General features: G+C 43.0%; 1 protein-coding gene across 2 annotated transcripts in view; it reads right to left on the minus strand.

Moving 5' to 3' along the window:
• The window catches only part of galnt1 (UDP-N-acetyl-alpha-D-galactosamine:polypeptide N-acetylgalactosaminyltransferase 1), a 258714-nt gene that overhangs the window by 184073 nt on the left and 58458 nt on the right, over nt 1–16183 (minus strand). The window contains exon 2 of one of the 2 annotated variants that reach the window (XM_070881133.1): nt 12625–12831. In XM_070881133.1, coding sequence (XP_070737234.1) covers nt 12625–12763 — 139 coding nt within the window. In that variant the 5' untranslated portion in view covers nt 12764–12831. Of the gene's footprint in view, nt 1–12624; nt 12835–16183 lie in introns of both variants that reach the window. The other variant, XM_070881132.1, reaches the window with a different exon arrangement.

The raw sequence follows: 16183 nt of genomic DNA on the forward strand, positions 1-16183 counted from the left end.
TAATATATATCAAAAAGAGCAGTGATCCTAATACCGGCTTCACGGGACCACTGTATACTTCCTTCCAGTCTGAAAAACAACCGTTCACCACTACTCTCGGCTTTCTCTTCGCTAGTCAGTTTTGAGTCCATGCTGCCACTGTCCCTTTAATCCTATCGATTTTAATTTTGCGAACACGCCTATCATCTGGTAATTTGTCAAATGCCTTTTGAAAGTCATACACATATCAACCATACTACCCTCATCAACCCTCTCCATTAACTTAAAGAACTCGATCAAGTTAGTCAAACATGATTTGTCTTTAACAACTTGATACTGACTTTCATTTATTAGCCCATACTTTTGCAAATGCCAATTAATTTTGTCCCAGCTTATTGTCTCAAAAGTTTCCCCACTACCAACGTTAGGCTGACTGGCCTGTAGTCGCCAGGTTTATCCCTCTACCCTTTTTTAAACAGAGGTGTAATATTCAGAATCCTCTAGGCCTCTGGCACCACCCCCATATGCAAGGAGGATTGGAAGTTGGTGGCCAGAGTCGACGCAAATTCCAACCTTACTTCCCTTAGTAACCAAGGATGTTCTACTTTGAAAACTGCCAACCTTTTAAGTGCATCCTCTTAATTTATTTTTATCCTATCCAACAATCGCTGCTGCCTCTTCCTTTATTGCTACATTGCCAGCATCCTCTTCTCTCGAAGACAGATGCAAAGAACTCATTTAGTACCTCAGCCATGCCCTTTGCCTCCACAAGATCATTTCCTTTTTGGTCCCTAAATCGGCCTCACCCTTCCTTTAACTACCCTTTTACTCTATGTTTAGGTTCCCTTTTCTGTTAGCCACTAATCTATTCTCATACACTCTCTTTGCCCCTCTTATTCCCTTTTTTAGATTTCCTCTGTACTTTCTATATTCAGTTAGACTTTCTCTGTATTATGAACTGTATTACTAGGGGGATCAAGCGGTATGGTAAGAAAGCAGGAATGGGGTACTGAAGTTGCATGTTCAGCCATGAACTCATTGAATGGTGGTGCAGGCTCGAAGGGCCGAATGGCCTACTCCTGCACCTATTTTCTATGTTTCTATGTTTCTATTAACTGTACAATTGTCATGAGTATTCTTTTTCTGTCTCATTATAACCTCTATATCTTGTCATCCAGGAAGTTCTAGCCTTGGATGCCCTTCCTTCCCCCCCTCATAGGAATGTGTCTACTCTGTACCTGAATCATCTCCTCTTTGAAGGCCTTCCATTGTTAAATTACTGTTTTACCTAGCAATTTTTTATTCCAATGGTGGAGCGATTAAAATCGGGGATGCGCAAGAGGCCAGAACTGGAGGAGCGCAGAGATCGGGGAGGGTTGTAGGACTGGAGAAAGTTAGAGATAAGGTGGGTTGAGGTAACGGAGGAATTTTAAAATCAAGGCAATGCCAGACCAGGAGCCAATATAGGTCAGTGAGCAAAGGGGATGCTGAGTGAATGGAACTTGGTGCGAGTTAAGATACAAACAGCAGAGTTTTGGACAAACTCAAGTTTAAAGAGGGTGCAAGGTGGGAGGCCAGTCAGTGAAGCATTGGAATAGTCGAGTCTAGAGGTAACAAAGGCATGGGTAACAATTTCAGCAGTCGATGAGCTGAGGCGGGGCGGAGACAGGGAATATTGGCAAGACCGAAGCCATTGTTTTCAGTCTCCGCAACAAACTCTGTCCCCCAGCAACTAACTCCATCCCTTTCCCCAAATTCTGTCTGAGACCGAACCAGACTGTTCGGAATCTTGGTGTTATAATTGACCCTGAAATGAGCTTTCGGACATATCCACAGCATAACAAAGACCGCCTATTTCCACCTCCATAACATCGGCCATCTCCGCCCTTGCCTCAGCTCATCCGCTGCTGAAACACTCATCCATGCCTTTGTTATCTCTAGACTTGACTATTCAAATGCACACCTGGCTGGCTTCCCACATTCTACCCTTCGTAAACTAGAGGTGATCCAAACCTCGGCTGCCTGTGTGCTAACATGCACGAAGTCTGGCTCACCTATCATCATCATCATCATAGGCAGTCCCTCAGAATCGAGGAAGACTTGCTTCCACTCTTAGCATGAGTTCTTAGGTGGCTGCACAGTCTAATACGAGAACCATAGTCTCTCTCACAGGTGGGACAGATAGGCGTTGAGGGAAGGGGTGGGTGGGGCTGGTCTGCCGCATGCTCTTTCCGCTGACTGCGCTTGATTTCTGCATGCTCTCGGCGATGAGACTCAAAGTGCTCAGCACCCACCCGAATGCATTTCCTCCACTTGGGCAGTCGTTGGCCAGGGACTCCCAGGTGTCAGTGGGGATGTTGCACTTTATCAGGGAGGCTTTGAGGGTGTCCTTGTAACGTTTCCGCTGCCCACCTTTGACTCGTTTGCCGTGAAGGAGTCCCTCTGCTTGCTGACCTATATTGCCTTCCGGTTAAGCAATGCCTCGATTTCAAAATTCTCATCCTTGTTTACAAAATCACTTCATGGCCTCGCCCCTTCCTATCTCTAATCTTTTTCAGGCTCACAACCCCACAAGATGTCTGCGCTACTCAAATTCTGACCTCTTGAACATCCCTCATTACAACTGCTCAACCATCGGTGAACGTGCCTTCAGCTGCCTGGGCCCTAAGCTCTGGAACTCCCTCCCTAAACCTCTCCGCCTCTCTACCTCTCTTTCCTCCTTTAAGACGCTCCTTAAAACCTATCTTTTTAAACAAGCTTTTGGTCATCTGTCTTAATTTTTTTCTTTTGTGGCTCAGTGTCAAATTTATCTGTTTTGTCTTGTAACACGGTTGTAAAGCGCCTTGGGACTTTTTAAACTGCATTAAAAGGCACTATATAAATAAAAGTCATTATTATTATATACAGTTGACCTCCCATGGCTTTCACATAGGAGAGTCAAGGTGTAGTCTTTATCTAGCGTGGCCTTGGACTGTAGCGGATAATTGGGATAGGGCATGTAGACACAATACAGTCTCCAATTTAAAAATATACGTTCTGTCCTTATTTTTAATCAATATTCTTATTAATTCCTGCATCCACATTTATAATTGTGTCTTTTTTGTCGATGGGCAAATTTTATAACAAGAACTTTTATTCACCTGACCCAAATGAAATGATTCTGCACCGATGATGACTATTAAGTATTTAGTAATCAGAACAGTCTCCTCTTACAGCTTGCTTTATTACACACGAGTTCTCCATCCCTCAAGAAAACAGTTAATTCTAACTTGCTGAAGTGAAATTGACACAGATCTCATACACCTTTAGCTACATATACGCCTTCCTTGTTCTTTTCTGCATTAACTGAAAGGGGATAGCAGAAACCCATTTGTCTGAATTGGCATGGTTGCTGCTTGTTAAGAAGGGATGGCAGGAATAGAATACCACACAGTTCAAGTTTAGTAACAATTTGAGATTTATGAGAAATGTTGCCTCTTGGTTTCAGGGTCGGTTTAGGATGCATTTTGTGCAATAGGTATGTGCAAATCAATTTTATTATTTTAAAAAGATGTTTCCCAAGATTTGGCATGAACTCTGTTTTTCAACGTACAATGCTGTTTTATTTACCGTGTATGGATTTAATGCAAACCTTTCAACTCCCCTACTTTTTTTTGAGGCCAAAAAAGGAAATCGATTGAAAGGGGTGAAGCGTTTGCAGAAAGCTGCTATGTGCAGGTTAGGAAGGGTTGGAGTTGTCTGTGCCTCTTCACACATGCTTTAACCAGAGCAGGACAGCCAAGGGATCGAGTCGATGATTATTTAATCCGTGTCCTAGCAATCGTACGCACCCTGAGCAAGCTCGTGATTGCTAGGGAAGGGTTCAAAGACATTGCTGCATGCTGCCGTTCTGCCTTGATACAACTGCCACTCGAGTCTCTGGCCCAATCCTCTCTGAACTGCATTGCAAAGCATTGAATTATATAAAATAGTACAGCACCAAAAAAAGGCCATTCAGCCCATTGAGTATGCATGTACCAGCTCTTTCAAAGAGCGATCTAGTTCGTCTCACTCCCCTGCTCTTTCCCCATTTACCTGCAATTTTTTCTCCTTCAAATATTTATCCAATTCCCTTTTGAAGGTTACTATTAAATCTGTATCTACCACCCTATCAAGCAGTTTATTCCAAATCCTAACCACTCATTGTGTAAAAAGTTTTTCCCTCATGTCTGCTCTGGTTCTTTTGTCGATCATCTTAAATCTGTGTCCTCGCGTTATTGACCCTTCAGCCACTGGAAACCACTTCCCTTCATTTATTCCATCTAAATCCGTCATCATTAAACACCTCTATCAAATCTCCTCTTAGCCTTCGCTGCTCCAAGGAGAACAACCCCAGCTTCTGTCAGCTATCCACTTATTATTCTGCATGCAACTTAAATATAATATTTGTGGTGATTAGGCTGGTCAGTGCCTTGTCAATTTTTCTCCTTTAATACGTAATGTACATTCACTCTTTTTAGTTTTGTTGAGTGGCATAAACCCTTTCAGTCCAGCTGGCCAGCCCTGAAATTCAAAAAATACAATACTGTCCTGTTAAGTCCTGATGTTTCAAGCCTCAGGATTTCTAACAGACAATTTTTGGTCGGGGTAGGGAGGAAGGAGAAGGCTGCACTCAGTGATCCCAAAGACTGGGGATGAAAAACCGCACTATGGGGCGGGGGGTGTTCCCTGACAGGGGTAAGGAAGTGTAAGAAAGTTTTGTTTTAAGGAAGGATTTTAGATATGTTATCTTCAGACTGTTTGCCACAAGATCCTAAGATAGAGAAGCTCTGCTGGAAATGACATCCCAAAATGAGTATAAGAAACTCAGATTCAAGTAACAAACCTAGCACAAGATGTCAGGAAAAACCCACACCCAAAATGAACACAAGAAATAGGAGTAGGCCACGCAGCCCCTCGAGCCTGCCCTGCCACCCAACAAGACCATGGCTGATCCTCCACCCCCCACCCCGTCTGTACATTCCTCCCTCCGCCCCCCCCCCCCCCCCCACCCCCACCCCACCCCACCATGCCGAAAAATCCACTGCTCCAAGTCCTGAATACATTCAACGACCGAACATCCACAGCCCTTCGGGAAAGAGAATCCCAAAGACCAAAAACATTCCGAGCGAAGAAATCTTTCCCCAACTCAATCCTACATAGCCGACCCCGCCCTGAAACTGTGACCCCCCAGCCCTAGACTCCCCAAACCAGGAGAAACAGCCTCCCAGAATCTACCCTGTCAAGCCCTTTTTCAAATACATGTAGAAGTCTTCATTTCTCAGCATCTCCCCCAAGTTTGTGAATTTTAATTTAGCTGGAGGGTGCCCTTACCACCATCTCCTCCCCCCTCCCATTGGGCTGCTTCCCTCTTCACCTCGATGGCAAGACTTCCATCCTGAATGGCGATGCTAGCCTATAGGCATTAGCTTATTGAAGCATGGTGCTATACTGAAATAATCTTGTTCTTGGTGGCCAGATTCTTCCACACACAGAATTCATAGAATTTCTTTTAAAAAGGCAATATTCAAAAATTCAGAGCTAAAACTTAGGGCTCAATTTTCCCCAGTGATTTGTGCCGTTTTTTTTTGGAGCAGGCTGCTTTTTTTGGCCTGTTAAAAATCCACAGTTTCCCTAATCAATTTGCACCAGCGTAACTCAGTTACGATTTTTTTTTTTTTTAGGCAATTTTTTTTTCAGCCAAAGGGGCTGTAACCTGCCACCCGTGCTAATTCTGGCTATTTAGGCACGTTTGGCCAGCTGAGAGTTACTCCAGTTTTGCTTAGGCCAGCGTATGTGGCCCCTGCAGAAATACCTTATGGAGAGTTAAAGAAATCGGCGCAAGTAAGGAAATTGGCGTAGGTAAATGTAGCAGAAGCCCAAACAGCAGCAGCAAGAAAGATAAGAGGGGGAGAGAGAGTGGTGGAAAGGGGTGTGGGGGGGGGGAAGCAAGCCTTTCAGGTGTAGTTGGGTGCAGGGACTGGGAGGGAGGAGGCCATTTGTCTTGGGATAGGGGCGGGTTAGCAGACCGACAAGCCCTTCGGCCTGGGATAGGGGCGGGTTAGCGGACCGACAAGCCCTTCGGCCTGGGATAGGGGCGGGACCGGGAGGACACTCGGGGCCAGGGTTGGGCAGGGGAACGAACCGGCAAGCCCATCAGCCTGGGCTAGGGGCGGGGTAGTGGACATCAAGCCCTTCTGCCTCGGCTCGGGGCGGGGAGCAGGACCGGCTTTAATAATTGGCGGTAAGTTGCTGCAATATATTTTAAGGTGTTTTTAAGTTGATGCGATATGTTTTAATGTATTCTTAAGCTGATGCAGTATGTTTTAATGCGTTGGGAGCTGACTGTATGTTTCACTTTGCAGCCTCAGCTCACATTGTGTCCCTGGTTACCGTGGTAACCGATCTTTTTGACGCAGATCAAGACTCCACCCCGAGGAGACTGGACACGCTGCGCAGCGCCAAATTCGAATTATACATCGGGGCAAGTTTGGCAAAATATTTCTGGCACATTTCTGGCCTAGAAAACCCGCCGTAACTCTGGCAATACGCTGGAAAATGGGCTTGAGGAAAATTGAGCTCTTAGAGTGGACACTAAATTTGACTTGGGGCACCTGGAAGTGCGAACGACGGAACGAGAATGGGGTAAGCTCACCTCCTCGCACATTTCCACTATAACAGCACATAGTTAGTGCTTCAGGGATTCTCAGCTGAAGTAAATTATGTTAGAGCCCTTTGCTGCCATTGATGAACTTAAAAAGTCTGTCAAGTCAACGGAAATTAACTGCATGTGTACAGAGCCTACGTAATCATGACAGTGACTTGAAGGGCTTCCTGTGAATTCGTGCAGCGGGACCGGGAGTTTTAGTCACATTTACTGCCAGAAGTGGTCCAGTTCAGCGCTAGATCACGTGGTGCTGTACAAATATTTATCCCAGATTGTCGTTTGAGACTAACCGACCAGGTAAAAATATTGTTCCCATTTTTAAAACTTTAAATAAAAATCATATTTAATTTGCTTAAAGATTTTTTGGGTGGGAATGTGGCACTTTATAAACAATCCTTTCACCTCACTGCAAAATGAATTTCATTGAAACCCTCCAACATTTAAATCAGGCTTCACAATTTTTCCACAGAATTATTACAAATAGTTTGTAAAATTGATGGAGTTTTAAAATCGGATATTGGGAGCTGGGATTGCATTGGAGGAGCAACCAGAGACTTCCTGCCGTCATTTTTTGTCAAAGCGGCTGCTCTCTGGGTAGCAGTGTTCTCACCAGCAGGTCTCAGTAAAGAGTCTGGCTTTTCCCTCGCTTCCTTCAGGCTGCATTTTATAGCTCTGTACAAAGAGCCATTTGCTCTGAACCTGTGCTTAGAGATCAACACTTCTACCTGGCAATGACCGAGAGCGTGTTCATCACCTTCAATCCAGACACACTGACTGCACTACGCAAGCGTTGAAAGCCAAGCAAATGCAATTCTCTCCGCCCGCACCCCCTCACCGCCCTTCCCCCTGTGCTCTCTGCAGCCCCACGCGCTTTAGCCATTGGGTCCCTCCTCCCCCACCCACCCCGCCCCAGCTCTCCACTGTGCGTGGCCTGTGAACTCGCCAAGGCTTCTTCTGCAGCACCTCCTGTACCCGCGACTTCTACCACGTAGAAGGACAAGAGCAGCAGGCGCATGGGAACACCATCACCTCCAAGTTACACACCATCCTGACTTGGAAGTATATAGCCGTTCCTTCATCGTCACTGGGTCAAAATACTGGAACTCCCTCCCCAACAGCACTGTGGGAGTACCTTCACCACATAGACTGCAGCGGTACAAGGCGGCGGCTCACCACCACCATCTTCTCAAGTGCAATTAGGGATAGGCAATAAATGCTAGCTTTGCCGGTGAGATCCACATCCCATGAACAAATTTTTAAAAATTGAGTGTACTAGACCTTACAGATCGTTATGCAGCCGCACACCTTAGAGGAAACATCGGTCCCTTAAGGATTTTGAATAATATCTCCCCATGACTTCTTTTCTCCAGAATAAACAACCCCAAACTCTTTAAGCTCTTTTTAAAGCTTAGATACCTTGAGCACTTTGGTTGCCCTTTCCTTCAATTCTGGGATCAGAGTAACTGCTGCCAACGAACAGGAAGCTGCTGCCAACACTGAAAGCTGTGTTGGTTTAAGTATTAATCTATAATAATATCGTAATATCACAATCTGTAGATCTCTGGGTTGGTTTAATAATAATGTATAATAATATCGTGCGTTGGTTTAAGTATTAATATATGTAAGGGGATAAAAAAATGGTCACTAGGGTGGAGACAGACTAAGGGTCATGAATGGAGATGCTGAAGGTAGTGAATTGATCTGACATGTAAAATGGTCCAGATTAAGAGGGCTTATCAGTATTAGGAGGTTCTGAGGAATCAGGAGTTCTTCTGTCTTACTGTATGGATAGTAATATTGACCAATTACATAGAACCCGTTTATGTATGTAAAGCATACTAGCCCAATGTAAGCGAGTATAAGAGGGGAATAAACCATCCGTTGCATTAACCTTAGAACACTCAGTCAGTACAGAACAAGGACACAAATGTTTGGGAACATAGTGACTGGTAGTTTTGATTCGAGCTCTTGGAAGAGGGATAAGGAGGCACCACCCTGGAAAACAAAGTTAATCAACACGTCATGAGGAACTGAGGCAAAGTTGACACCATAGGAGATGAACAGGTAAGGGAGAACCACTCAGAGCCAGTCTGAGCAGTAGGCCAAATGGTGGTTTTGTAGAAGGGTCGCAAACCTCGAAAAAATATATAATTGTAATTGCAAAACCTCTGATCGGGAAGTGTTCATCAGAATCTTCCCGAGCATGTTCGAATAAAAAATGGTTAACCGAGGTTTCGTCTGAGTGATTCCGTGGTCGTTGTACAATACGGGCAGGTGTCGATTCCTTATATCAGGGACTCCATCTTGAGGAAGAGAAGTCTTCTTTTTACCCCAACAATGTATAATAATTTCGAGGAGGAGGGTTGCGCAAATTTATTTGTTCTGAACGTGAGCTCCGTGTGCAGGGAAAGGAGAAGAAAATTCATAAAAATGTATGTTTGAGTTTTGCTGGCGCAGATTTTCTTTTTCTGACACGGCTCTGTTCAACAGTAGCAATGCTGCCGATCCGCTCGGTGCAAAAGCAGGTCCTATAGGTTCTTGTTCAGGGCTTGAGACCTACACCGGGTGTTTACAAATCTCCCCGCCGGTTCCATTGCTCCCCTGCGCCCCGCCGCCTACTCGCCATTCTGGAATCTTCTCTCCACCTTCCATCTCCATCACGAGACTGGCAATACTGCGCACCCTTCCCCCCATGTAAGCCTTGTTCACGCACCCTGCAATATTTATAGGGTCTATTCAATCGCTGGGAGTGTCCTGGGCAAAAAACACCCACATTCCAAAATGCTCATGTGCAACTACTTCAACTACGTTGTCAACAGTCACTGCCTTCTGGGATGTATGTTGCTATAGTACCAGAACTGTACAAACTACTCCAGGTATGGTCATACCAGACCTTGTAAAAGTGATTTATCCTTTTGGTTATACATTCCAAGATTAATTTAGCTTTTTTTTTTACTGTTGCCGTATGTGGCACTGTTGTTTTCAGTGAACTATTCACCTATATCCCCCAATCCCTTATGTTCCTTAGTTCAGAGGTATTTTCCAACTGTTTAAATGAACTTAAACTGTGTTCCCAGAATGGACACGAGCTCTAAACTGGAAAATATCAAGCAAGACCAAGTCCACAGAAGATATTTTAATATTCCAAATATTTATAGGATTACATAGGATATACAGCACAGAAACAGGCCATTCGGCCCAACCAATCCATGCCGGCATTTATGCTCCACTCGAACCTCCTCCCGTTCTTTCCTCATCATAATCTATCCACACAATCCTCTGTTCCCTTCTCCCTCATATGTTTGTCAAGTTTCCCCTTAAATGCATCTATACGATTTGCTTCAACCACTTCCTGTGGTAGCAAGATCCACATTCTCACCACTCTGGGTAAAGAAGTTTGTTCTGAATTCCCTATTGGATTTCTTGGTGACCATCTTATATCGATGGACTCTAGCTATGCTCTTCCCCACAAGTGGAAACATGCTCTCTGTATCTACTCTTATCAAAACCTTTCATAATTTTGAAGACCTCTATTAGGTCACCCCTCAGCCTTCTTTTTTCAAGAGAAAAGGGACACCACACCGCCTGCTCATCCTTTCCCGATATGTATACCCTCGCATTTCTGGTATCATCCTTGTAAATCTTCTCTGCACCCTCTCCTGTGTCTTTTTATAATATGGCGACCAGAACTGTTCGCGTTGTGGTTTAGCCAAGGTTCGTTACAGGTTTAGCATAACTTCCCTACTTTGAAATTCTATACTTCCCCAATTTTCAATTCGATATTGTTGAAATTAACATTACATATTAACTCCTTTAAAAAGAATGTGCTTGAAGCCTGTAGTCAATATATCTAGACACAGATGATAAGTAGTAGATCACTATGGTTCCCATCCTATTGTGATCATTGAAATGTAAGCTGTAGCACACAGACAAGGCTGAATATCTATTGTATGTTATAGTGATATCCTGAAGTTTCTGCCATTTTACCGTTGGAGTTAGGGGCTTCAGACTTCAACGCCCTCAGACGATTAAATTAGGGAAACTAGACAGTGTAAATTGTACATAGTCTGTCGAAAACAGCAGACTTGGTGGTCATTTTCTTGCCTCATCAACTTTTACATTAATCTGACGACAAAGCCATTTGGCCTCTGTTCTTCCTCCATATTCAGTGTACATAAATTCCAAATAATTCATTATTTTCAATTGATTGGAGACAGAATCAAATAGACTTCAATATAATTATTTTGTTTACAGTACATCTTTGCTTATACAAATGTGATGCCACTTACTGACATTGGTATCAGTCTCTACATCACTCTTTAAAAACTGCTTGCCTGGTCTTCAAGGAATGGTGACAAATGCCTCCCTTGACTATGTTCTTCCTAAAGCAATTAACTGGTATGGCGTATCTTCAATAGCATTTTGTTCATAGTTTTTCACATAACATTACAGAATTGCATGTACCAGAAAAATTCAATGCAGAGGCCAAAGTTGATTATTTGACAAAAATAAAGCTAATTTATAGGTAAAATCAGTAATCATAGTTAAAATTAGCTTAGAGCCACTCTCATTTTAAGGTCAACAGCATTAATTGGCTCGAAATGTCATTTTTCAGCAATGAGGGAATAATCTCAGCAACATAGATTTAACTTTTTCATCATTTTCATGCATCTAGGATAATAGCATTTATATATGCAGTCAAATACATACTCAATCCCAGTACAGGGAAACTCTTGGCAACTTCTATTTCTTAGATGTTGATAACAGGAAAAGAGTGACTGTTATGATAAAACAAATGTAAATCTGACTAAAAATCAATTTAAATATATGGAACTTTATTTTTTTGTTAAAAAGTCATATCAAAAAATAGATCATGTATTAAAACTAAAATAAGTGACTGTTGCTTCTAATGAACAAAAACTTGGTAAACATGATAAAATAAAAGTCTTAGATCATTTCCTGGAGTTATCAGTAATAGTCACAGTACAGTTGTGCATCCGAAATCCAGAGTTCCAAAATTTGGAATGTTCTGGAATCCGGACCGATCCGTGGCGGCGGCGTCCAGAAACTGGGAAATGTTTCAAAATCCGGACTCCCCCGCCTCGGCGGCCCGACCTCGCCTCCCCCTTACCTCGGTGGACCGACCTCGCCCTCTATCCTCGGCCCAGGCAAAGACATTCCTAAATCTGGAAATATCCAGAATCCAGAACAGCCTCGGTCCCGAGGTTTCCGGATTTCAGACACTCAACCTTTACTGTTATAAATCTGGTTACATGCAATTGTGCCCTGACCTAGTGCATGTTCCATCACATTGCCTTCTATGCTGAACTTGTATAGAACCTTGGTTGGACCACACTTGCCGAGTACTGTATGCAGTTCAGGTCACAATATTATTAAAAAAAGGAGGCACTGGAAAGGGTGCAAATTTTTTTTACAAGGGTGATACCAGAACTGAGAGATTTTACTTTTCAGGAAAGGATGAACAGGCTGGGTCTAATGCTGAAGGGTGACCAAATAGAGCTCTTTAAAATGATTAAAGGTTTTGATGGAGTGTTTCCATTATGGGGGGGGGGGGGGGGAGGGGAAGGGGAAAAGAGTAGGGCAGGGGAGAGAGCAAAACTAGAAGCCATCAATATAAGATAGTCACCAGGAAATCAAATAAGAAGTTCAGAAGAAACTTATTTACCCAGAGAGTGGTGAGAATGTGGAACTCGCTATCATAGGAAGTAGTTGAAGCAAATAGTATAGATGCATTTAAGGGGACACTAGATAAACATACGAGAAAGAAGTGAAAAGAGGGTTATGCTGATAGAGTTAGATGAGGAAGGATGCGAGGAGGCTCAAGTGGAGCATAAATGCTGATATGGACTAATTGGGTCAAATGGCCTGCTTGTGCTATATATTCTACGTAATTCTATGTAAAAGGCCATTTAATTTAAGATAAGTGAAATCTTCCTTACCTTCACGAGCAGGTAGGCCTTGTCCTTTCTTCTCTTCACACTTGTTACATTCACTGAAGTAAAGCAGTAGGAACATATCCAGTAGCACCCAGACCAATGAGGTGGCCAAAACCACCTTACAGTACGCAAACCTTCTCATGGTACTGATTCAGATAGTGCAGAAATAGATTTGATTCGGCAACCAGCTAGACAGCACTGTCACAGCAACTGCTAGGGAGACAAAGACACCACGGTAAATAAACGATTTAATCTTGGATGAGTAGTACAGCTCAAATTTAACTTAAATACTGTGTAAACAATTCCTTCTCCACAAAAAAAAACTATAAAGGAGCAGTATACTTTTAAAATATTAAGACGACTTTGCAGTGACTATCTTTTTGTTCTGTGGCTTTTAGCTGGATCAGAAATTAGTTCCACATTTGTCTAAAATATAACATTTATATTCAGTAGAAAGCACAAATCTGCACTTGAATTTCAGAATCTAGATATTGGCATTCCAAACTGGTGGCCACTTTTCACTTGCACAGTCTTTGCATTATCAATGTAGCAAAGCGATTTATTGTACATCCCATGGCATCTTCTACTCGCGTAACACAAATGAACAGATTATATGTATTTTTGTAAAAATTGTAATATATCATCAGTTAAGGCAGGGAGGTCCTGCTGCAACTGTATAGGGTATTTCATAGTGCGCAACAAAAATATATTCCAGTGAAAAAGAAGGGCGGTAAGAGAAGGGATAACCAGCCATGGATAACCAAGGAAATAAAGGAGAGTATCAAATCAAAGACCAATGCGTATAAGGTGGCCAAGGTTAGTGGGAAACTAGAGGATTGGGAAAATTTTAAACAACAGCAAAGAATGACTAAAAAAGCATTAAAGAAAGGAAAGATAGATTTCGAAGGTAAACTTGCGCAAAACATAAAAACAGATAGTAAAAGCTTTTACAGATATATAAAACGGAAAAGAGTGACTAAAGTAAATGTTGGTCCCTTAGAAGATGAGAAGGGGGATTTAATAATGGGAAATGTGGAAATAGCTGAGACCTTAAACAATTATTTTGCTTCGGTCTTCAAAGTGGAAGACACAAAAACCATGCCAAAAATTGCTGGTCACAGGAATGTGGGAAGGGAGGACCTTGAGACAATCACTATCACTAGGGGGGGTAGTGCTGGACAGGCTAATGGGACTCAAGGTAGACAAGTCCCCTGGTGCGGATGAAATGCATCCCAGGGTATTAAAAGAAATGGCGGAAGTTATAGCAGATGCATTCGTTATAATCTACCAAAATTCTCTGGACTCTGGAGAGGCACCAGCGGATTGGAAAGCAGCTAATGTAACGCCTCTGTTTAAAAAAGGGGCAGACAAAAGGCAGGTAACTATAGGCCGGTTAGTTTAACATCTGTAGTGGGGAAAATGCTTGAAACTATCATTAAGGAAGAAATAGCGGGACATCTAGATAGGAATAGTGCAATCAAGCAGACGCAGCATGGATTCATGAAGGGGAAGTCATGTTTAACTGATTTACTGGAATTTTTTGAGGATATAACGAGCATGGTGGATAGAGGTGGATGTGGTGTATTTAGATTTCCAAAAGGCATTCGATAAGGTGCCACACAAAAGGTTACTGCAGAAGATAGAGGTACGCGGAGTCAGAGGAAATGTATTAGCATGGATAGAGAATTGGCTGGCGAACAGAAAGCAGAGAGTCGGGATAAATGGGTCCTTTTCGGGTTGGAAATCGGTGGTTAGTGGTGTGCCACAGGGATCGGTGCTGGGACCACAACTGTTTACAATATACATAGATGACCTGGAAGAGGGGACAGTGTGTAGTGTAACAAAATTTGCAGATGACACTAAGATTAGTGGGAAAGCGGGTTGTGTAGAGGACAGAGAGAGGCTGCAAAGAGATTTGGATAGGTTAAGCGAATGGGCGAAGGTTTGGCAGATGGAATACAATGTCGGAAAGTGTGAGGTCATCCACCTTGGGAAAAAAAAAAACAGTAAAAGGGAATATTATTTGAATGGGGAGAAATTACAACATGCTGTGGTGCAGAGGGACCTAGGGGTCCTTGTGCATGAAACTCTTGTCCCAAAAAGTTAGTTTGCAGGTGCAGCAGGTAATCAGGAAGGCGAATGGAATGTTGGCCTTCATTGCGAGAGGGGATGGAGTACAAAAGCAGGGAGGTCCTGCTGCAACTGTATAGGGTATTGGTAAGGCCGCACCTGGAGTACTGCGTGCAGTTTTGGTCACCTTACTCAAGGAAGGATACACTGGCTTTGGAGGGGGTACAGAGACGATTCACTAGGCTGATTCCGGAGATGAGGGGGTTACCTTATGATGATAGATTGAGTAGACTGGGTCTTTACTCGTTGGAGTTCAGAAGGATGAGGGGTGATCTTATAGAAACATTTAAAATCATGAAAGGGATAGACAAGATAGAGGCAGAGAAGTTGTTTCCACTGGCAGGGGAGGCTAGAACTAAGGGGCACAGCCTCAAAATACGGGGGAGCCAATTTAAAACAGAGTTGAGAAGGAATTTCTTCTCCCAGAGGGTTGTGAATCTGTGGAATTCTCTGCCCAAGGAAGCAGTTGAGGCTAGCTCATTGAATGTATTCAAGTCACAGATAGATAGATTTTTAACCAATAAGGGAATTAAGGGTTACGGGGAGCGGGTGGGTAAGTGGAGCTGAGTCCACGGCCAGATCAGCCATGATCTTGTTGAATGGCGGAGCAGGCTCGAGGGGCTAGATGGCCTACTCCTGTTCCTAATTCTTATGTTCTTATGTTATGTTCAAGAATGTAAATTATAAATATTGTGCTGGTTATTTGTATATTCCCTTCAACAGCATAATGACGCTGAAAATGAATTTTTCAGTTCTGAAGCAACATATAAACCCAAAATATTGTCTATGCTCTCTACAGATTGATGCGCTGCATGTTTTCAGCTTTTTTTCTGTTTTTGTTTCATATTTGCAGTAGTTTGCTTTTTAATTTGATAGCTGTAACCGTTAGAAAATGAAGAATAAAGGTGCTTTAACATTGATGGAATGGTACAGATGCCAAACACAGTATTTCTGCTGTCAACAGTACTCTATTATAAACCATCCAACCTCCAGAGATCAGAATGTATCAGACACACCGATTTTCCTACATCGCATAAGCTGCCACCTGGTCTTCATTTAAACTTTAAAGTATGGGACCAGATTCTCTCCTTTTCAGCTGTGGAAATCGCAGGCCTGCACCTAGATTTGCAATGGTAGCAAGAACAAAAGTTGAAAAACAAGAGAGCAGTTGCATATGGAAGACAATGGGTTCCATTTCAAAACACTCTCCTGAGAATGCTCTGTAAATGTAAAAAAAAGTGCAAGAGGGAGGACAACAGTAACCACATTTTACAGAGGTTGAACTATTTTTTTTTTAATTCACTCTTGGGATGTGGGTATTGCTGGCAAGTCCAGTATTTATTGCCTACCCCTTACTACTCTCGAGAAAATGCTGGTGAGCCACTTTCTTGAACTCCTGCAGTCCATGTGGTGCAGGTACTCCCATCGTGCA

Source organism: Pristiophorus japonicus, chromosome 5 (assembly GCF_044704955.1).
Source record: "Pristiophorus japonicus isolate sPriJap1 chromosome 5, sPriJap1.hap1, whole genome shotgun sequence".
NCBI lineage: Eukaryota > Metazoa > Chordata > Chondrichthyes > Pristiophoridae > Pristiophorus > Pristiophorus japonicus.